The sequence below is a fragment of the Phaethon aethereus genome (assembly GCF_964289735.1).
Source record: "Phaethon aethereus genome assembly, chromosome: 5".
NCBI lineage: Eukaryota > Metazoa > Chordata > Aves > Phaethontiformes > Phaethontidae > Phaethon > Phaethon aethereus.
In genome coordinates, this window is record NC_138579.1 from 37,969,565 (window position 1) to 37,994,001 (window position 24,437).

At 37.2% G+C, this 24,437-nt stretch overlaps 1 protein-coding gene across 8 annotated transcripts in view; it reads left to right on the forward strand.

Moving 5' to 3' along the window:
* The window catches only part of GPHN (gephyrin), a gene marked incomplete at both ends in the record, with an annotated part of 312,397 nt that overhangs the window by 201,285 nt on the left and 86,675 nt on the right, over window positions 1-24,437 (forward strand). For all 8 annotated transcript variants that reach the window (XM_082000102.1, XM_082000108.1, XM_082000105.1 and 5 more), the window contains one exon: window positions 6,585-6,719. In XM_082000102.1, the coding sequence (XP_081856228.1) occupies window positions 6,585-6,719 (135 nt within the window). The remainder of the gene's footprint in view (window positions 1-6,584; window positions 6,720-24,437) is intronic.

Here is a 24,437-nt window from a genome sequence, read left to right on the forward strand (position 1 = left end):
CACCTGCAGTTTCTCCCGTATTTTTGTATTCTGTTTAGAAGTAGAATTTCTCAGAAACAGAAGAAAAGACTTGATGAGTCAGGATACAGTGGACTTGTTATAAATTACTGGATTTTAGTGAATAGCGGGCAACTATTTCAATAAATGGTAGAAAAGACTTAGTTTTTTATAACCCAGAGGTTATAACTTGGGCTCTAACAAAATACTATACTTTATTTTCCATATCCCAAAGGTTTAGTCTAGGTTTGAATCAAGGATAGAATAATGGCTACAGTATCATCAGGAATGAAATGTAATTTACTATATTCATAACTGTAGGTTAGAGAAACCTGAGGAAACAGTTGGCCTAGAGAGAGTTGTGCTGTCTGACCCATGCATTCCATGTCAGCCAGCAAACGGGGTGTAAGTTCTTGGGAAAATGTGTCACTAGATTTGATGACCAGAGGCTGCAATTTCTTGTTCCCTTAGGCAAACAGTAATTTAAACCATCAATCAAATAGCATAACACCTCTGTATTTAAAACACGATGACCATGTCTCTTGAAAAGTCACTTAGGAAATGTGAAGGCTTTAAAGTTTACACACCTGATGATAAAGCTGTATATGTGTACACACATACACACACATTTATTCCAATAGTTTCTTTTTTTTGAGGTTACTAAAAAGAATTGGCACCATATTCTTCAGTATCAGTAAAGCAGTGAATTCAACCAATGCATTCTATAATTCAAATCAGATTTTCAAACTCAGAGCAGGAATTGGCTAGTTTTTCAGAAGGTTGGTCATTTTTTTTAAGCTGTCCTTTCTCTATGTTTTTAAGATATTTTTGCTTTTGTATAATAATCATAGTAATTACCATCTACAGCTTGTTTTCTTAGTACCTCACCAGCACTGTCAATCTTTGTTCCAGTCCTGGGCAAAAGAGAATAAAGAGCTTATATCTTTTCCTTTTTCTCCTTCTTGCCAACCGTTAGTTCTCTAATCTGAAAACACAAATATTTAAACTGATACAAAAGTACTTCTGGAAAATGTCATATCAGATAAAAACTGTAGAAGCAATGACTGATGGGTATGGTGGTTATCTTTCTCTGTCACATCATTCATTTCTCATTCATTTCTTTCTTCATCAGTTTGTTACAACAGGTTTTCCACTCTAGTCAGTGCAAACAGAAACTATTTTCACTGAACGTAGAGTTTTATTGTAACCCATTTAGAGTTTTAAGACCTCTACCCTCCATGAAATTTGTTTGAAACTGGCAAATGAGTTGAAAAATTTTAGGGGGAGACATCATAAATACTCAGAGTGTGACTTTGTGAAAGTTTTTTTTAAAAATCTATCCAAAACACAGTAATATTCCTGCCCTTCCATATTGCAGATTTCCAGGCTCCAGGAAACAGAAATTTCTCATGGGTTTATCAACCTCTTTAATAAGTTTAACAAGAAGTTGCCTTGATTAGAGCCTTAGATTGCCTAAATTTAATTTTAAAAGGAAAAAAAACCTATTAAATGTAGGTGAGAAAAATGAGATATTCCCCATATCACATAACATATATGCACAGAAATACCAATTATATTCTGTGTCCCTTACACTTAATAAACCATATATATCCATTATGTTTTTTATATTTTTAAGTGTGTGCAGTATACATATTAGTACCTTCTCTGAAATCAGCAGGCTGTAGTGGTTTAAAGAGAATATTAATGCTGATTTTGGCAATGCAACACACTCCACTGTCATATTAGAGAAATAAACCTCTTGAGAGCAAAATTTGTAACTGTGAACTAACTTAGTTTTCTCAGTGAGATTTTGTATTTGCGAAAGCTTGCAAGATGAAACTTGCATTTCTAGATAGGTTTATATATGGATTGTTTTATGGCAATTGTATTTTCTGTAAAGGTAGTGATTAGGGAATAATTCTCACTGAAATTAATAATAATCTTTTCCCTTTATCTTCAGCTTCCTTTTCAGATTAGTTTCCTGGCCGAAATTTTACTTAAATTTTAATTTTCGCACAGGCAAAAATTAGTACTTCACATTGCAGTTCAATGAAGACTGGAATTGTCTCAGTCACTTTGTTTCAGAGAGTTTTTTGTTCTGAGGTAGTCTCATACAAAAATTTAAAAGCAACGATTGATGGATATAGTGGATAGAAAAAAAAAAGTTACTTGCCTGAAGGGGATGAGCAATGTGTAATATCTGGTTTACTGTAGAGTAACCAGAGTAAACCCAGGGAGAACTGGATCAGGGTGTAATTTGCAAAAGCAATATTGTATTCGTATTGTGGGATCTTGGCGTATATAAAAGAGGTAATGGACCCACACACAGTCATATCAAGATGTGTGCAGCTTTTTGTCAGAGTAGGGTAAAGAAAAGGTGTCTTATTTGAAGACTTAAAACAATTCTTTCTTTTATTGTGTCCTTTTTTTATTTTATGCCTTTATCAAAATGTAATGTTTTGCTATATTGTCCTTAGTCACGGACATTAAAAGGAAGCATTAAAAGTTGTAGGTAGTATTGGAGCTATGCCAATATAAAATTTGGGGAGGTCAGCCTTTTTTTGTGTTTAACATATTTAAGATGGGATTTCAGGAGAGAAAGAGAACAGAAGGGAAATAGTACTTCTGACTACAAACTGTTTGCATGATCAAAATATCATTATCCCTGTTTACCTGTATTTGTAGCACATCTCTAAGACGAGGATATCCCCAGCATAATTGTCCATAGCGAAGAGAAACTCTGCTGACTTCGTAATTTATAGTAGAAATTGCAGCAGAAGTTACTTAGCCTTGAAAGATCCTCTGAGGAAAGTTCGGGTTTTAAATGCTGACAGAAATTGACTGGCAAAAAATACTGTCAGTCTAGAAACACAGACGTAGAGCAGAAAACAGGCAGTTGGTGGCAGGCTGAGAACAAGATCTGTTTCCACACAACTTATAAACAGGCTATAAACATGAGAAACTTTAACATGTGGAGGAGGGTTTATGGTGAAATAAGATGCCCTAGGTATAAACCAGTATCTGTAAGTCAAGGTTGCTAAGTTAGACATAGTCATTATTTATAGGTGGGAACCAAGGAAGTTGAAGGGAAAAAAATTACATAAAAAAAGCAGTATTTAGTCACTTGACTCTTAAGATTGGTCATACTAACTGCACAAAGACAAGCAACAAAGCTGTCTTAATATCCTAACACTGGTCCTAAGGATGTAACAGATTTTAAAAGCTAGGATTCAAGCTCATTCCTCGAAGGAGGTACTTTCCGATGTCTTCTATTTGCCCTAAAGCCTTACAAGGCAAGAATGCTCAAAATGCCTAGATGCAGACTGGGTACAGCATCTCCATTTTAAAAAAAAAATCCTGGCTGGAAATGTCCAATGTTAGCAGTTTGGCTTGTCACTGGATCTTCAGTTCTTGCTTCCTTTTTTTGTTGGCTACCACCAACCACCCAAACACAGGGGTTCTTTTGGTGGTTCTCTTGAAACTTGAACATCAGAATGAGCTAAGACATTCTTAATGAGGAGAAAGATCTTAAAATATGTTCATATATATTCCTTCAAAGTTCTAAATTTCTACATTTTCTTGTCTGTTGTGATAGAAAAGTGAATTGCAGGAAGTAAAAGCAATCTGATCTGGCAGAAGTGCTGCCTCTTAAAAAGGAAGAGGCTAAAATCATGGGGAAAAAAACAGAATAAGCCTTTGCAGAATGTGTTATAGCAGAATATCTGCTGCATTTTGTGTTGTAGGACTAATGTTAGAGATCAGTTGTCCAATTTGAGGTATTTATCATTTGTATGTCTTACCATTTTACACAAAAAATAAACAATTAATCATTATGTTAAACTAGCAATCTAGTCAGTTATAAAGTCAGTGTGGTATCTGCATGACTGGGCCCAAATACTGCAGTAATAAGAAGCAACAGACTTTCTAAGACTCAGTATATTAAAGCTAAGAAAAGCTTTAATCTTAAGTTCATTCTTCTACCTCTTTGCTTTGGAACTGGTGATAAAAATGAACAGAAGAGACAGCAGATAAAAAATAATAATAGATTCACTTTTATAACTGAAAATAAGACCACTTTTCCACTGTTGTAAGTTGGTGTCATTCCATTTATTTAAGGGGCTTAATAATACCAGCTAAAGAATCTGTCCCTAAAATTGCAGCTTGGAAATAGAATAGAATCACAGAATAGTTTGGATTGGAAGGGACCTTTAACGGTCATCTAGTCCAACCTCCCTGCAATGAGCAGGGACAACTTCAATTAGATCAGGTTGCTCAGAGCTTTGTCCAACCTGACCTGGAATGTTTCCAGGGATGGGGCTTCTACCACCTCTCTAGGCAACCTGTGCCGGTGTTTCACCACCCGCATGGTTAAAAATTTCTTCCTTGGATCTAGTCTAAATCTATCCTCTTTTAGTTTAAAAACATTACCCCTTGTCCTATTGCTACAGGCCCTGCTAAAAAGTCTGTCTCCATCTTTCCTCTAGGGCCTCCTTTAAGTACTGGAAGGCTGCAATAAGGTCTCCCCGGAGCCTTCTCTTCTCCAGGCTGAACAACCCCAACTCTCTCAGCCTGTCCTCATAGGAGAGGTGTTCCATCCCTCTGATCATTTTTGCATCCCTCCTCAGGACCTTCTCCAACAGGTTCATGTCCTTCCTGTGCTGAGGGCCCCAGAGCTGGACGCAGTACTGCAGGTGGGGTCTCTCCAGAGTGGAGTAGAGGGGAAGAATAACCTCTCTCGACCTACTGGCCATGCTTCTTTTGATGCAGCCCAGGATACGGTTGGCCTTCCGGGCTGCAAGTGCACATTGCTGGCTCATGTCCAGCTTTTCAGCCACCAGCACCCTCAAATCCTTCTTGGCAGGGCTGCTCTCAATCCCTTCATCCCCTAGCCTGTACTGATACCAGGGATTGCCCCGGCCCAGGTGCAGGACTCTGCTTTTGGCCTTGTTGAACCTCATGAGGTTCACATGGGCCCATTCCTCAATCTTGTCCAGGTCCCTCTGGATGGCATCCCGTCCCTCAGGCAGGGTGTCAACCGCACCACTCAGCTTGGTGTCATCAGCAAACTTGCTGAGGGTGCACTCGATCCCATTATCTATGGAACTGATAAAGTCATTAAAGAGTACTGGTCCCAACACAGACCCCTGAGGGACACCACTCGTCACTGATCTCCATCTGGACATTGAGCCGTGGCCCACTACCCTCTGGGTGCGACCATCCAATCAATTCCTCATCCACTGAACAGCCCACCCATCAAATCCATATCTCTCCAATTTAGAGAGAAGGGTGTTGTGAGGGACGTTGTCAGAGGCCTTAGAAGTCCAGATGCACGACATCCGTAGCTCTTCCTTTGTCTGCTGATGTAGTCAGTCCATCATAGAAGGCCACTAGGTTGGTCAGGCAGGACTTGCCCTTGGTGAAGCCATGCTGGCTGTCTCAGATCACCGGGAGGTGATTGTCCTCCATGTGCCTTAGCTATAGCTTCTAGGAGGAGCTATTCTAGGATCTTCCCAGGCACAGAGGTGAGGCTGACAGGTTGGTAGTTCCCAGGGTTCTCCTTTTGACCCTGTTTTAAAAAAACAGGGTGCAATGTTTCCCTTTTTCCAGTCACCGGGGACTGCCATGACTTTTCAAATAAGATGGAGAGTGGCTTGGCGACTACATCATCCAATTCCCTCAGGACTCTGGGATGCACCTTGTCAGGTCCCATAGACTTGTGCATGTTTCGGTTCCTCAGGTGGTCTCAAACCTGATCTTCTCTTCCAGTGGGAAGGACTTTGATCCTCCAGTCCCTGTCTTGTGGTCTATCCAATTGAGAGGTGTGGGAAGAGAGGTTGCCAGTGAAGACTGAGGCAAAGAATTCATTGAGTACCTCAGTCTTCTTCTTGTCGATTCTTACTAATTAGCCAGTCGTGTTCATCAGGGGCATATGCTTTCCTAGCTGGCCTTGTAATACATTACGTGAGGGGAAAAAAAAAAGATTGAATTTTTATTTTTCCCTTCAGAATGCATTCTAAACCAGGTGTTGGCTTTGACTGGTGTTTTCTAGTGCTTTTGCCTGTACTCCCTCCAGAGGCCTGTAGCTTTTGCAGCACAAACCTTACATCAAGAATTTTTGTAGCTGAAATAAAGTCTTCAGTACACGGAATGAAGGGTATTTCTTCAGAGGGGTTCAATCATTGCTAATAAATCGTTTTCTGTTCAGAATATCATCCCCTAGTTAGAGAATGGGAAGTCTGCCTCCCTTCCTGCCACAGTAGAAATCACTGTTGGTCATTGTTGGATTTGAAACAGAGGCTTAAGAGGAAAAGCATTACTTTCTTACTATTTCCTGTTGTAGTATGTCTGATTCATAGGTTTTTCAGGACAAATAGTATGTTCTATGCTACTTCAGTTAGAATATGATCTTACATAAATATGTAAGGTATTTGTTACTGAAATTATGAGAACATGCCATTAACCATTGCCAGCACTGCATACGAGGAGGTATGCAAACTAAGGAGTGTGGTAGTTTTGATGTAAGGTTTTGAGTAAGGTTTAAATACAGTATATATTTTAGTATTAATTCCATCTCTCTTCTTTTTAAGATTCCAGATTCCATCATCTCTCGTGGTGTTCAGGTGCTCCCACGTGATACAGCCTCTCTCAGTACTACTCCTTCAGAATCTCCTCGTGCCCAGGCCACCTCTCGTCTCTCCACTGCATCCTGCCCAACACCAAAAGTAAGTACATTTATGCCTTGCAAGCTCCGTCCTCAGATATATGATCTGTCAGATTAATGTATTGCCTCTGCTGAACAAGGTTGGTTTGCATGCAAGGGTTGTATCATTCAATAGATAAATGAAAGACAGTATAGTTCATTCCATGTGTACTATTGCACAGTTTAATACGTGAGTCCACCAACACATTATGGTTACTGAAGTTTCATGTTATCTCTTGTAATATGAATATGAAATTGTTAACACCTTGAATGTCTTTAATATCCCCAGGAACATAGATAATCCTGCCACTGAGTAACAACAGTAAGGAAGTAGTATTTTGTCGACAAAATGTATGTGCAAATTTCTAGCCTGGGCTGGGGCAGTTCTGTGCCCCACTTTATTATTGTTCTGTTTAAGATACTTTCAAACCAACTGTTTTTTCTCAAACTGATATATTTGCTGCCTGACATTTGGGAACAAAAAACGGCCTAAATTGAATAGAAAGAAAGTTTTAATGCCAACCTTGTGGGATTATTATTCCGTTCTACTGATTACGCTATACTGTTCAATCATTGAGGTGAGCTCTATTATGTTCTCTTTTTATCAAACTTTGAATAGCATACATCAAAAACGAAGTGAATTGACCAGTGGCAAGGCCTGTAATGTTTACCTTCGGCAGGATTCCCTTCAGCAGAAGAAAACTATGTCTGAATTTGCTTTCTGCGTTCACATCACAAAGATCTTTCTGTGGCACAAGATGCTGACATACTAATAGACCCATAGCAGATGGCAAACAATAACATTCTTCGTCATCTAATTTGTGATCCTTGAAGATTATTCTGCTTGCTAAAGTGCTTGCCAGCATCTGCTAGTTCTTCTTTCCTGCTGTCTCATTCTTTTCTGTCAGCAAGCAAGATTTATTGGCAACCACCCATAGAAATGTTTTGGTTTAGCCTATGGGATTGTTTTATGCAGTACTCACCTTTACCATAATAGAATCAAAATTATTCTAATGGACAGCATAGTGGAACTTCATTATATAGTCTACTTTTCTTACAAAGATGTTCAGTAATTCTATCTGCAAGCGGCTCCTTCCTATTTTTGCTAAAAAATTGTCACTTGTCTAATGGCTTAAAAATAAAAACTCAGAGCTCATTACATTAGAACACTCAGAGCAGAAGAGCAATATGAAACAGAGAAATCGCACTGAGTTTTATGCCTGTTGACCAAACAAAAATGTCCGAAGAAAACCAAAGGAGACTAGGCATAAAATCAGAGACAGTATTGCTAAGAAATAGCTCTAGATGAAGCATATATATTTTGAGGAAGTTTATCACAATGAGATAAAGGAATAAAGCTTATCTGTTGTGAAGCAGAATGCACTCCTCTAGACTACCTTCAAAGATTACCAAAGGAAACTACAAGAACTTTGAAACAGATTGAAAATCTGAAACTCATCTTTGGGAGATTAGTTAAGATGAGCTCTTATCATAATTGGATCATGCTTTGGTATTTCATGTGAAGCCCTGTTTTTCATGTATTACTGCAAAATCAGATTTTGTTCAAAATGTGTGAGACCACACCACTTGTATAACAGCAGTTGCCATGCAACGTCTATCTAGTCTAGCTTTTCTGTGATGTCTTTTGAAAGTGGGTGGTACAAGATGATATAGGGAAAGATCTAGGAAAGCCCAACTGGAAAATAAACTTGAAGAATGATCCCATCTGTTCCTATTACCTAGACGTTGGATTTTGCACAAAAATATAAACTTCTTTGCCACTTAGAGAGCTCTTGGTTCATTTTACTTATTACTTTAAAAAAAAAAAAAGCTACTCATTGTCTTTTTGTTCAACCCTTTTCAGTACCCACAAGTTCTCAAACGTCATCTGAATTTGTCAAGAAATATGGTTCATTCATATTCTTCAAGATTGTTAATATGTCTAACTGTCTTCACTTTCTGTGTTTTTCCTTCTGGATCCTGGCTTTCTAATAATGCAATATGAATTAAACTTAGACTGGACTTCTTGATCCACACAGTAGTGAGAATAAAGATAAATTGTACTTCAGCATCCAGTTGAAACTCCAGGGTGGTTTATTTTTTTTCTTCTTTAACCTTCAAGTGTGTATCTTTTCAATATTCTCATTTGAGGGTTTAGGAGTTCATTTCAGGGCTCCAAAACATGTATGAAATGAAACAAAGGAAAGGAAGTTGCAGCAAAAAAACCCCGATTTCGTTTTCTTTGATTATACATATTGTTTAGAGTGGTGGTCTAGCCATAGAGCTAGTGGCACTAGATATCTTTGTAAGCTACATATTCCAGCTTATTTTGTTGTACCATTTTCTTGTTGTATTTTTTTTGTCCTAAATGTACGTAAACCCTTACATCTCTCTTACTGAATTTGCTGAAGAGCAGAAAGTTGTGTGTGTGTCTCAGAAAAAAATCAAGCTTCTGCAATGACGGGAGCACCTCTCTTGAATGAATGTAAGTAGCAGGTTACTAATGCATGGGGGTATTGGAGAGAAGGTATGGGAGAATGCATTACTACTACTCCTAATTGACCTGTTAGAAGTCGTCTTTGCCTTTTCATAATTATATTTTGGAAAACCTAATGTTTATATATACACACAGATCATGTAGACAAAATACAACATTTAGTTTTAAATTTGCTTTACTGTTTACACTTTATCTTCCATGTTTTCTGAAAATCTCTGCTTCTAACAAAGTAGTAAATGATGAATTTTGAGTTTGAACGTGTATATTTCAATCAGTCCTCAAAAGTTTAATTTCCTGATAAAAGGAGTAATTATATTTTTCACTGTAGCCTCTTGGGAGGTCAGAACTCCTCAAGACAAATTTCCATTGGGACTACTCTGTCTGTCATTAAGTACACCCCCAAAACTAAGCAAACTTGGGTTTGTTAGCTTTTAATAAATCTCTGTAGAACTTCTTCCTTGTTCTCTAAATTGCATTTGAGTTTCAAGCAAAATCCACTGCATCTCAAAGAGTGTTTAAACTGTATTTATAGCAGATGGATTCAGATATAGAAGCAATCTAAGTTTTACTCGGGGGAAAACTGCACTAACAGTCCTCCCTTTTTCAGTCATTCAACCATAAAGTTGATAGTGATTGTGACAGATGCTTTTATCTCCTACAATATAGTTTTGGTCTTTTTAAAGTTTTACTGCTTTCTCAACAAGGTTAGATGAATATGCTGAATACTCACATGACAAAAGTTTAGAATGATACAGTGTGGCTTACAAGTTTTTCTTTTCATTTCCAGTAGCTGTTCAGATTCTAACATCTTAATATATTTTTGTGTATGTTTGTGGTTGGCATTTTCATGAAGTTAAATGCAATGTTCTTTTCAGATACAAAAGCAATAGACTACCTAGTGTAAAATACCTTTTACAAATATGGAGAAATTTTTTAATGTTTGCATTAATGTTGACTCTCAGGGCTTTTTTAAAACTTACAGTATAAAACTTTAGATTTATAACTTCAGATAACTTAAAAGAATGTATCCAGAGCAAATGACTGTGTCATTCCTTCAAACTTCTAATTTGGTCCTACTCTTAGGGAGATGATATTAGTATAAAAGAAAATTACAGCTTTCAAGTTGAAGTCTTCACTTCTCCCATACATAAATGATGTAATCAATATTTAATTTTTGGCAATGTTTGTGTCAAAGTCAAATGAAGCAGATATAGAAGACCAAAGACAGGTTTTAAGTTATCACAAGGAATACATTTCAGTTACAAGAGGCATTCAAAGTATTTCACTCTGCAAGATCATCAGTCTCACTGATGTTCAGTTCTTCCACTTCAATGTGCAGAGTTTCTTTCAGTGTTATCTTTGATCATGAAGGATTCTAAGGAACTTGTTATAGTACTTTTAAGGTGAGAGCTTTTTTTTTCTTTTTCCATCTTGCCACTTCATTCCCAGCACTCCTTATATTCTGCGTAGGAAAAAGTCTCTCTCTGCTTCACTTCCTGGTTATCTGTCCCTTCCCTAGCTATCCATTTTTTAGTTACACTGAATCAAATAAAACCCTCAGTGGTGTTAAGTTACATCCTTGCATATTTGTAATTGTGATAGATAACTTTTAATTCCTACGTAAGAAAAGTATATAGGCTCTATATTACAGCTAAAATGAGCAAGCAAAGCTACTTCTCAGAAGTTTTTTAGATTCTAGCAAACCTGACATGTCATCTATCCGCTGCTCCATCCAAACGTTCTTTGTAGCATAGTACATTTAATTCTATTTGATCACTTTCTGTAACTTCTGTAGCTGTCTCCTTCTCCTAAAGGACTGTTATTTTTATCACTTATAAGCTGACATTCACCTAAAGACCTAATATTCCTAACTGTTTACCTAGAAAAATACATCAAACTTAAAAAAAAAAGTCTGATGCGAATTATTTCTGCAGAAAAAAATATTTTATTATCTCATCTCTCTTGTTTGCTACCAACGAAAAATGATGCTTTGAACACCTTCTGTCGTGAACCGTAGCTTTAATTTTGAATGTGTGCATTGGTGCAAGTTTTCCACACAGTCAAATGAGTTACAAATTAATGCTCAACCTAATATGATTTATATTTTCAGTCTAATGTAGTGACTTTTAATATACAGCTACTATGTGAAGTAATAACATTAGCAGGTGGTAGCAGGTAGAGTTGGGAAGATGCTTTTGTATCAATTATTGTTACAAATTTTTCAGTAGAAATACTCAGTATTTTTCAGTAGAAGAAAGATCAGGTTGCATAACAGAAATTATTAGTTAATAATAAGATGCTGTTCAGGATATGAGTTGGCAAGCTGTAGTTTTATCCATAGAGTAGATACTTTGTGTACATTGAGTGCATTAAATTTTGTATTTGTATCTTGATTCCTACTGTTTTTTCTTAAGGTGGTCATCGAGGTGAAAACAATATGGCAAGTATATGAATGTATTTTAAAGTTTTTACGCATACACTAAATTTCCAACTAAAGTTTTCTTCTTTTTTAAGTTTGCATATGCTATCGTTTTTTCTACCTAGGAATTTGCTTGAGTAAATAGCAAGTGCTTTAGCACAGCTGTTTAGCTGTGATACGGTTGAGGAGCATGGAAGAGTGGAAAGGGTGTTTTAGATTGTGAGGATGATTTAGGTAGGTGAAATCACACCCCAAGTACTGCAAGGGTTTCGTGCTTTAGACACATAGGCTTAGTTAGATATTTGATCCTGCCGAAAATTCCAATGTTTTCTGGATTATTTCTGGGCTTTATTTCCTCTTAATTTTTTTCAGTGCACATTCCAGGATTACAAAAAGTTACATTAGTGAAAAGAGATGCTGAGAGAATGTATATTGGTGCAGAAGGTAGCCAGGGTTGCCTTAAGATGAGGAATCCTGCTTACTCACACATGTCAGTCTACCATATCCTCCCACATTCTCCTCAATACAGTGCAGCAGTGGTTTTCAAATCAATTACTAATTAAGATACTAGAATATTTTCCATATAATCATTGCCTTTTTTCCTCATTGTTTAAAGTGTATTGTCTTGCCAAAACATGTGGATGATTGAGTCCCAACAAGTCTTATTTGTAGTTTACATTTTGGTTAAAAACCCTGATTGTTGTTACTTAAAAACACTAGAAGTCACAGCTTCAGAAGTGAGACACTGTAACTAAGAAAGCAGCAGCTTGGTATGCTTAGGATATCAAAAAACCCCAAATACATCACAAGTAATAACAGCAAAGTCTACTTTGAAAAGGTTATTAGGAAATAAGGGAGTTAAAAGTAAACGGCACTTTCTGGTTCTATAGATCTTCTCTCCTATTTTGGGCAATATCTAACACTCTTTAATGTTGTAATATATAATACCATCTAAGATTGACAAAATAAAAATAGTTTTCCCCTCTGCACGGCTGTTTGCAGCCTTTGTTTCACAACCTCACTATCTCATTGGTGAGTCTGCACTCAGTTGCCTTTGTGCCACTGTTAGCCTTTTAACTTAAATAGGCCAATCCTTCCTTGATTGTGTATTCATTCCTCAGGTAGACTTATAGAGGAGATGCATAGAAACTTTCAGATTTTGTTTTTATGAATTAACTAAGTCAGACTCCTTCATTTTCATCCTTTTAAAAGAGTTCTTAAAAAGTAATTTCCTGCATTTTTTGTAGATTTCACCTTCCTTGGAGTGATTAAAACTGTGTATCTGCTTATATGAGATTTTACTGGTGTTTTGTACAATTAATTTATAATTCCAACTGCTAAGTCCTTGCCCATGTAGCAAAGGTGCTTGTTAGTTAGAACTTTGTGTTAAATTTCACTCCATTTCTTTTACAGCAATCTTCAAAGTTATCAAATACATGCTGATGAGATTACTTCAATATTCTGTAATGATGATGCCTCCCATATTTATCTGAAAGCACTCCTAAGTTTTGTGTCAAAATCATTATTGAAAATACCAGATAAGGTCAGTTTCTACATTACTCATGTGCAAACTATATTCATCACTTCTCTTCTGCCTGTTCCTCTTTCAGCAAAATATATTGTAACTTTCTAACTAGCAATTTCCTTGCCCTCCCAACAATTCTGGTTTTACTTCTGTATACTGCTGTCCTACATTTCATCTGTATATAAGAGCAATTGCCTTATCAAGAGTAATACAGCTTTATACTAATTCTGATAGATTACTATGCCTCTGTTCCCATATCATGTCTTAATCAAAATTCAGGCAAGGTATTATTTTTCATTGCCTAGTTTACCATTATTGTCTTCCCAACCTCAAATGATAGCATTTCTACTTTTTCTGTTTGTATGTTTAAGGAATCTTTACTCCTTGTTTTAAATTCCTTTAACTCTATTTTGTACTTAACAGTTTCTAGCGTAGACAAAATAGTATCTTCTATTTTCATGTCTGCCAGGCTTTCTGTCTAGACCTAGTAGCCTTCTTGGCATGATTTTTTGTTCTTCTCCACTCAAGAAAACAGAGTCAAAGTATTTCAAGAATTTATTTTGGCTGTCTATCAAAGTATCTTCAGTTAGAATGGTACTTTTCCAAAAGGCTGATGAAAGTTGGTTATTTTTCTTCCTTGGTAGATAAAACTGTTGTCCGTTGATACAGAAAAATACATTTTTCAAGATCAGTCTTATTTGAATTGAGTTCCTGTTCACTTTGGGTTTATTGCATCCATATTAAAAATACATCTCATTTGAGAGCAAATCTATCTTCATGTAGTCAAGCAATTAGGCAATTTTTGTTGTAGTATAAATCTGCAAAGTCATTTTTGGTCTGATGTGATAACAAAAACAACTATTCAAGCAGTTAGTTGTTTATCTAAAAAACAGATTGAGCCTGAACACAAGGCTCATATAGACCATTTACTCTAGAATATGAGTGTGTCATCTCCTGGTTCTGCACGGAGCTTACAAGATACTCTTTTCTATCCAAGTCTTGTTTCTGGTATCTTTTTTCCCCAAGCAGATAGGCTTTCTCTTTTACAAAATGCTAGTTCTGAGAGTCATGTTACCCTTGCATTTATAGGTCAGCACAGCAGTACATCACATATGAATATTGTCATTCATCTACTTGTCTTTCCAAGACAGAAAAGACAAGACATTGTCTTTTACAACTTTGAGCAATTGCTATCAGAATTTGAGAGTTTCATTCATTAAATAGATTCTTACATCATATTGATTACCCAAGTTTTTGAACTGTAGCTATTTTTAGCAAGTATTTCCCCATAAGGTTTTGAGAAAAAGGTACAAGATGCTTTCTCTTTAGCATTTTTCTGCCAAGTTCCCATGCATTATTTCCTGGCTGGAAAAGGAGAACATTCATCCTACTTAGTATGTGGCCGCATGCTCTTTCTTATACCTATTGGTGTATGTAATCCTCATTCTGTGCCTCTCTATTCCACAGGATGATTGTTTTTTAAAAAAAAGAAAATCTGTGCATATGTGTGTACACATAGTCTTTCATCACAGCTGAGCCTAGGCATTGTGCAACCATACCAGAGGAATATGTGCAACTGAAAGGTCTGAGACAAGCTGTGTCTGGAAACACGACTGTAAAATGTTAATTCTGGTTTACTTTTGGTGTAGTTACACTCTGTCTGTTCTAAGTGCAATAAATGACGGTTTAGAGCATCTCAAATGAACAGTAGTCATTAAGCAACGAGATGAGGTAAGCCCTAAAGCCAATGTGTCCAGAAAGGTTGGAAAACGTTCTTGTAATCCCTAACATACCAAGTCTGTACCATTACATAGTCCTGTTAAATGGTAACAATCACTTAGCATCAACAAACAGTACTAGGAAATGAGAAAACAAAGATGATGTAAAAATAATGGTTTTTAGAATCCAAAGGACAGTTGTCACAATCCTTTGTCCAGCCTCCTCATAAACAGCCACTCTAAATTTGTTAATACAGTTCATCCTGTGAAATTCAACTTCTTTGTCTATTTACCCCTCTAATTACCTCCTTTCTCACAATGTGTGTTGGAAGCCCTTTATTTTGTAATACATGTCAGGCTTGGGTCAATGCTTATCCAACTCTGTATTCCAGATCTGCAAGGAGAATTTAGTATGTGCCAAGTGCATTGCCTGTGTTTGAGAAAATTCTTATTTAGTTGTGCCACTTTTTGTTTAGTAAAGTATTGATCTTTGTTTTCCCTGTTTTAATTTTCTGCGTGCAACAGGAAAAGGGAGAAGGCACTGTAATGCTCCAGGGAATTGTCCCATTTTGAACATCAGCAATCAGTTTAACTAGTTTTGTTTGTTCCTTGAAGAGATTGTGTAAGAAAAGAGTATTTAATTTTTTCTACATTTCTGCCTTTGTAAAATTAATAAACTGTAGCAGCACAAATCAAGACAAAATTCTGATGACATGTTAAAATGTGAGCTCAAAATTGTGTGACTATGAAGACATTATGTCATTCACACATACCTCAGGTTTAGGTGTTGCAATATGTTCAGATGATTAATAGTAATGACAATGATTCAAATGAATCCCTATATTTATTATACTCAAAATCTATCTTTAATGTCTGAAATGAATTGCCTCTATTTTGCTCACCAATTTAGTTTCATATTAAAAGGCAAAATACATTTTATCTCTTTAAAAGGAGATAATTTTAAAAAGAGCATTTATGAATAGGGTAAAATTGTACTTCTATTAGGCTTCAACAGTTTTATTTGCTTGTTTGCAAAGAAAGGAAGTGGTTATTTATCTACTTCTGATCACTTTCACAGTAGCATTGCATATTCTTGGACAAGAATTTCTGTAGGCATTTAGTGATAAACACATTTACTGAAACCTGCATATATTCCAGTAAAGAGCTTTTTATTTAAATCAGCAATAGTGGTGACTATAGGAATGTATTTACAGGAAAAGTCTATCACAAATTATGGAACTGTAAGGTGAAAAATTCAAAGCGCTTACATTTGGAACATACTTCTCTCCAACGACTATGTTGGAAACTGCCTCCTGCTTGAATGCCTTACAGTAGATTTATGGAAATCATCCCATAAGAAATAGTAACAAGTTTGGCAAGATTTCAAACCAGCTGTTGGCAATCTCTCTTTCAAATTTGTATCATTCATTACATTTTATTTATTAAGACTGCTTTTTTTTTTTAAACATAGTTTTTCAAAATGTGAGGAACGCCCTTGAGCAAGGACTTCTATGTGTTGGCATGGGATTCTTTGCAATACTTTGTTTGCTTTATGAAGTTCCCAGGCAGCCTCCTTGGACGGTGGTTTCATTCAACAACACCATCAGTGTGGACAAAGATTGACCTTTGTCACTTCCCAGGTTATTGTTAGTATCTAGCCACTTAAAGGTCATATTGCTTTAAGCTTCTGCGAAGTGAATTGAATCCCATATCTTTCCACCTTATCTTCATCCTCTGAGGTTATCCTCTCACTGCTTTAATTATGTGTTTCCTGTAGCTTTAATGGATACACCCTTTCCCAGTATCCTTGCCAACCTTTCAGCTTCTCTTTCACAGTTGAACTCTTCGGGATTCGCAGATGTGAGGAAATATATGTGACAAGCTTTACACAGATTTTCCAAACACAGCCCTGCCTAGTCAAAAGGATAAAGTGCAGGATATTGCAGATATTTGAGAACAAACCTTAAATGCACTTGTCCTCAAAGAAGTTTACTCTCTAAAGTCCCACTGGCCCACCTGTTTTCAGAAAGATGAGATCTTCCTTGTTACACTGAGCCCAAATGCAAACATCTCTCCCTTAATTTTGCTGCTAAAAGTGGTCAAAGAGAGCAAATCTCTTGGCTGGTTTGCTTTATAACCTACCTGTTCCACCATTGTGTCACTTCTAAGTGACTTTCATTGATGGAACAACTTTCACCGTGATCACCAAGGTATCTTTGATAGTGTCTAAAAATGTTTAAAGGACATTGTCCTCCACTGAAATATGAACAACCCTATGTATGCTACAGCTTTTAGAACTTCATTTCAGCTTAGGACAACCAGGCAAAAGAGCAGCACATTCAGAACTAAATTGTCAGTTTGGGAAAGGTATATACAAAGAATTCAAAACTTCACCACCTAGGACTTACCATGTTTTTATTTTTCCTTAAATATGAGCTTCTGCCCTGCTTGCCAAGGCAGATTTCTCATATATGCGACAGATGTTTTGTTTTTTTTAAAAGCTCTACTAGGAACATGAGGTGCAAATTCTGCTTTCCATTGTGGGGAAAGCCAGAGAATAAATGAGGCTTCAGGCATAGGCAGGTAGCAAAATATGCCAGCAGCCAGTGACAAAATGTTCAAAGCAGGGCTGAAATCATAGGATTGAAAGTACTGAATTGAGGAGAAATTGGATGTAGAGATCTGGTATGGAGCAAAGCAGTATTTGTGGCTTTTGAGCGATGAGGCTGCAAGGCTTAAAGTGGTTTGGAGAAGAGTAGGAAGTAGATTGGAGGCAGCAATAGTTTTGTGAGAAAAGATAGGGCTACGGTCAGGAAGAACGGGCAGAAAGGTAGCCTTGAGTTGGGTAGAAGGGTTTGGGGAACTTCAGCTGTGTGGCAGGAGAGTTGTGCAACTGAAAGGTCTGAGACAAGCTGTGTCTGGCAACACGACTGTAAAACTTGGTCCCTATATATTTGTGCATATGTGTCCCCTGTGTCATAAAGTGAAGCATAAAATATTGAACTTATTCTCAGTTTGCTTGGAGCAGTCTGGTCTCGATCGCACATAGCTCTGCGCCGGCTAGTCAAACCTTCTGATCACCAGTGTTCTTTAGAATCAGCGGGAGCCCTTTGTGCGATTTCTGTACCATTCCCGTTGGGCTGGGCATGCCTCTGCCAAGAGTAGCCATTCAGTTTTGTTATTCATCGTTTGTAATGTCTTCATGTCTTGGGCAACATAAAGCCTGTGTGTTTTGTTAACAGCATAATGAAAGTAAGGACCCAATTCTCATCTGCCCAGAGCTCCAGTTTAAATGAGATTTAGGACAATAAGTCACTAAGAATAGTGGCATAATATGTAGCGTTTCTATTTATTGTAGTCTATTTTGCCCTGGCATGCATTTTACCTACCAACTTTTAGATTTGATTTCTGACCAGTAAATTTCACTGAAGTCAGTAGATACTTTAAAGAAATGGGCTGCCACATGTTGGTGTAAAAAAACCAGTGTATTACCAAATCTCCTGTATAAGGACATGGTTACATTCTCTTTGGTATTACCAAATCTCCTGTATAAGGACATGGTTACATTCTCTTTGCCATTATGTGTGTTAACAGAGCACTGATCTAGTGATGCTGTTAATGTACTAAACTCCAGAACTGCAAGAAAATTGCATTACTTTTTACCACTGATTGGTCCACCTCACTGTGTTTATTCCCTCGTCTGCACATGGAACAGTGTGAGGAGTGCCCAGTTAAAAAAAAAAAAAAAAAAAAAATTCTAAAAAGTGGGTATTGTGAACAAAATTTGTAATGGTATGATAATGGTGTTTTATTGGCATTCATTAGCATTTTTGTACATTATGCTTTTGTAGGTTTACCATTTTCAAGAAGTGCAGCAACCTAATAAAACATTTATGCTATACTGCAGTGTAATGCATAGGCATGCATAGGTTTACTGGTTGAGAATGTATGACTGGTATAGGAGCTTGTATTCCCTTTGTTTGTAAGTACTCCCTATTTAATTAGGAAGCCCCATCTAATTGGTGTTTGTATGGCCTAAAACTGCCGAAGTAAAAATAATTTCAAGTGCAAGTCTATTTTTCATGCATGAATGTAAAAGTTATACATAATGCTTTTTTTAACTTAAAAAAACCTTAATATTATTTAATATTATTGCAATATTAAAAATATATTAAGCTCCTTATTAGCAGTAGAAACTGCTCACTTGATGTAGAGCATTGTTCTTACTAGAGAATAGAATTCTAGTTGGAGTTCAGATTTCTGTATCAGAATTTTCCACTGTTGATCAGGCAAGTACGGGTTGTAAAAAATACCACCCATATCAGTATTTTTTTATATAATATTTGGATATTGGCAGTCACAGTCCCCAATGTCAAATTTGTTGACAAGCAGTGTGTAATTACTTCACTAATTAAAATGACTTCTTGCCAACCATGGAATATTTACAGTTTATTCCTTTCTTCTGGGTGACACTGTCCTTCACTTACCTGCAGCTTGTTGTGTACTATGAACTTTGACAAACATTGCTAAGGGTCAGAAAAAGCATTTTCCATCTTCAAAAGATTTAATCTCCTTTGGATTCACTTCCCTTATGTGATCTGGCCAATACATAAAGTTTTTTGTTCCTGGCCAGCTGATGTAGAATCATTGCCAGTTGGGTTATACTTTTGAGATACGTTTCTCCTTTAATTTGAATTCTGTGAGAATTTGTGTGAGATCTCACGAACATTTTTCTGGAACAGAATGGTGTAATAATATGCATAGTATAGCTTCTATGGTTTCTCTTTATCAACTGGACCCCCTTCTTCTGTAGTTGAATGCACTATATCAACTTCAGGAATCTCCAAGTTTTTGATAACACATTGCTGACGGCTCCTAAATATCCCTGTACTTAATATATCATATTCTTTCAAAGCCCCTCCACGTGGGGGCTGTTTGAATATATTATGATTCATATTTAGTTTCTCTTCTGTAAGTATTTAACGTTTTTGTCTTCTCAATGTATTTGTCTTTAAGATCATTTTAATGTTTTTATACATCCACTGACCTTTTCACTGAATCATAGAACATCTCTTTAAGCTACATTGGACTTGAGAGAGGTATATCCCATTGTTGTTCTTCCACATTTTGTCTTGGTCAGTTGAAGCCCTTGGGGAGAAAAAAAACACCACAGATTTGGAGTATGTTGTGGAATTCTGCTGAAGGAAGTGGTCCAAAGTAGGAGCATCATATGCACAGTTTTGCTCTAGATTTCCAAAAGTGGTCATTCTTTTCTTACCATGATGCCCTGCATTTTGAGATTAAACAGTAACTGGAAGGAAGTAATGGCAGATAAAACTGGAAAAACAAGGGAGGTCGTCTTTTCTCATAGCATGTGCAAACTTGGGAATGTCACTGTTTCACATCCAAAAACCTGCTTTAGACAGGAACAACTTCATAAATATTTATTAACAGTATGTGTAGTCACATTGACAGATATGATGCAAGCAAGTTGCATGATTTAGGATTCAGTAGAGGATATTCACACCATATAACTGTGCATCCCTTAAGGCAACTAGGTTAGGAGCACAAGGGAAATTTTAGTTAGGTGCAATAACAAGAAGCCGTGGCTAGAAAGTAATAGGGACTATTTTTGTCTAAGAAAACAGAAAATGTTTGTCAGCGCAGTTGTCAGCGATATGTGGGATAACACACACGACGTGCAAAAACATCTATTTGCAGACCCAGTGATGTAACGTTCCACAAGTAGTATTAATAGTTTTCTTTACTCACCGTACATCATTGATCTCTGTGATAGTGGTCAACTGGGAGAACGGTTACATTTTTCTTACGTGTACAGCAAATAATCTGAACTTGACTTGGATGCTGTGTAGTATAATGTCTTGTTTTGATTAACACGATTCCAACATCGCATGCCCAGGCCACTGTATAAGGAACTTAACATCTTCTTAAACACTTCACGTCTTCTTAAAACTGAATGACTTCTTTACACCTCTGCTGTAAAGAGTTTCCATTGCTAGCGTTGCATTTATTTGGTTTCAAAATTAAGTAATTTGATTATATCAAAAAGGCTTTGTCATTATGAACCATGTATGTATTGGCCAGGATTCTGGAAAAAAGTCTAACAGAGGTTTGGCTTTTTGGTGAATGTGGATGTAAAAACACATTTCTGAAAGCTTTAGGTCCTGCAAAATTCCAATTTCTTTGTCGGAAGCAGTAAGTAGGGAAACTTTAGAGTGGCAAGAACAGGGTGTATTAGCCCCTCACTACAAGAAGGACGTTGAGTTGCTGGAGCGTGTCCAGAGAAGGGCAACGAAGCTGGTGAGGGGTCTGGAGCAAAAGTCTTATGGGGAGCAGCTGAGGGAACTGGGGTTTTTCAATCTGGAGAAGAGGAGGCTGAGGGGAGACCTTATCGCTCTCTACAACTACCTGAAAGGGGGTTGTGGTGAGGTGGGTGTTGGTCTCTTGTCCCAAGAAACTAGTGATAGGACGAGAGGAAATGGCCTCAAGTTGCACCAGCTGAGGTTTAGAGTGGGTATTAGGAAAAAATTCTTTACTGAGAGAGTGGTCAAGCATTGGAACAGGCTGCCCAAGGAAGTGGTGGAGTCACCATCACTGGAGGCATTCAAAAAATGTGTAGATGTGGCACTTCAGGACATGGTTTAGTGGGCGTGGTGGTGTTGGGCTGACAGATAGATTTGATGATCTTGAAGGTCTTTTCCAACCTTAATGGTTCAGTGATCAGTGTCGTGGTTTAGCCCCAGCCGGCAACTAAGCACCACGCAGCCACTCACTCACTCCCCCTCCCGCAGTGGGACGGGGGAGGGAATTAGAAAAAAAACCTCGTGAGTTGAGATAAACACAGTTTAATAAGACAGAAAGAGAGAAAGAAACAACAATAATAATACCAACAAAGGAATGTACAAGAACAAGTGATGCCCAGTACAGCGATTGCTCACCACCCGGTGATCGACAGCCTGTCCCCGAGCAGCGATTTCCGCCCCCCAGCCAATTCCAGTTGATGTACTGGGCATGATGTCATACGGTAGGGAATATCTCTCTAGCCCGCCTGGGTCAGCTGTCCCAGCTGTGTCCCCTCCCAGCTCCCCGGGCACCCCCAGCCTCCTTGCTAGCAGGCCAGCACGAGAAGCTGGACTGTCCTTGACTGCTCAGCAACAAGCCAAAACATCAGCACATTATCAACAGTTTCTCATCCCAAATCCAAAACATAGCCTCACACTAGCTTCTGTGAAGAAAACCAGCTCTGTCCTGGCTGAAACCAGGACAATCAGAAAGGGGAAGGAGTCTAAAATGGATAGTGTTAAGTATCTGAGGCTATTTCTCCTGTTGTGGAACTCCTCCTTTAAATAAATCCAACCAAAACTAGAATCTCAGGTTAACTAGTTGTTCAAGAGCTGTTCTTTAGATGGTAGAGGAATATTAATGAAACCATATGCAAGATTTCTGCTTAGAAAACATGAAATGTCTGTTCTTTCGTACCTCAGTCTTTCATTCATCTTCTAACAAGTCCATTAAGCATATCTGAACACTCCTCTGTTCATGGTTTAGTTCTGGTTTTCCTGCATCCTAAGTTTTCTTCCACTAGCTGCGTATCTCATTCTAATCCCATTGTGACTTCTACCTTGTTCTTTAGATATCAGGATAGGGACACTTGTGGCTAATCTTCAGCTATTAACTCCTACTGTTATTCCCTTGTGAATAAGAAAAGGATATAAATATAATGCATTTATCTTCACTTGTCAGTGCATTATAACCTGCCAGTTTCCTGGAATGCTCCCTACACCACACCTTTCTTCCTTCATTACACTGAGTAGCTGCATTCTCCTTCAGAGTGTTCCAAAACCGCCACGTCTTTCAGGTAACATTTTGCCAATAACTACTTAGTGTTGCTCCTGCCTCATCTTTAATCCACCCATTTAGCTTGTGTTATGGTATTAAAAAAAAAAAATCATAAAACCTGAGATGGAAAGATTTGTTTTCAATGTGACTGTTGAGGTTCTTTTTATTAGTCCTATGTTTTGCTTGGAAGTATTGTTTTCATTTTACAAATGGGTAATACAAAAATCAAAGGACTCATTTCTAGATCACACAAGTGACTGATGGGTACAGAAGTATAAATATTTTGATTTAGAACACTTATGTGCACATCTTTCATTCTGATCTTTTATAGCTACAAGTGTTCATCTATGATGGGGTTCTTGTGCATAGCTGAGTTTCTGAAAAACAAGGAGTGTATAATCCATACCATTATCTGAAATACTAGTTTATCAGTCAGCTTCTAGAACATCATACAGGAGTTGACCAGAGAGAGATAAGGATATACCTGAATTCCTTTCTGTGGCATTTGCCATGAAAAGAAGATGGGGATTTTATTCCTACTGTCCCTTGCCTTCTTGGTAATGCCCTATTTATTTCCCAGAACAGATGTGGTGTACTTTGTGCAATACTTATATCACTCTGATCCATCCCTTGAGAGGCATCCAAGTTGCATTGTGGAAAATTCCTGTAGAAAGTGTGTCATCATGTATATTACCTGTACCATGGATGTAAAACAAGAGTTGACCTTAGGCTATCTGTTTGTAGTTTATATTTTCAAGCATTTATAATTTTATTGCTCGCAATGTATACATTGCGTATGTATTCCTCTATATATTTTGAAGAAAGAAAGAGTAAACACTGTCAGTTATATGCACCTGTAATATCTCCGATCTCATTTCTGACTGAATCCTAAATCTTCAGCACAACTTGAGCAGCCACAATACCCACATTGGTAAGTGGTAGAAGAAAAACTTTTTCCCGGAAGGGCAGTGCATGTTGCTGTCACTTACAACGTTTCCCCAAGTTTCTGCGGTATGTAGCATTTTTCTTCATGTCCTAGTTCCATGTCATTATGTGAGATTATCAGCATTTACTTTTTCTTATTTCTCATTTTTCAAAACAAAATTAAATAAAGTTTCAAATTAGTAACGTGAATTGGGGTTCTGCTTGATTATTTTTATTGTCTGGGACTGGTAATATCTCAACCAGGATATTGGACCAAGTATCTGCTCTAACTCCTGTTGTTTTCTTTTCAAATAAGGATCTTTTTTCCCTCTTCTTTTTTTTTTTTTGTATTAGAAAAAATATAGGAACTAGTTTACAACTGCCTATATTTTAGTTGAATCTGTCTCCTAAAGGAGACATATTTTATTTAAGAATGACAATTTTTTCTTGGTCAGTATACTAGAATTGCTTGGAGATTTCCTTGGAGTCCCGTGAATTCACTAATGTGTGTGTTTCACTTGAGAGTTCAAAAGAGATACTATTTTAATGCCATAAGACCAGGGAAGGAAAGCAACAATTTATATAAATGTTTGCAGTGTATTTTGCTAGTGGACATCCTATCGGAACTAAATATTTAAATCGCTAGTATATTGCTTAGTTGCATTATTTTCTTGAGAATCAAGTGCAAATAAAAAAGAAAAATATTCAGTTGACTGTGTTTTGAATATAAACTTCTCTATTTTCCATGGGTCAGGTAAAAACAAACAGAGCAGTCTAACTAGCCTTTTGCTAATTTA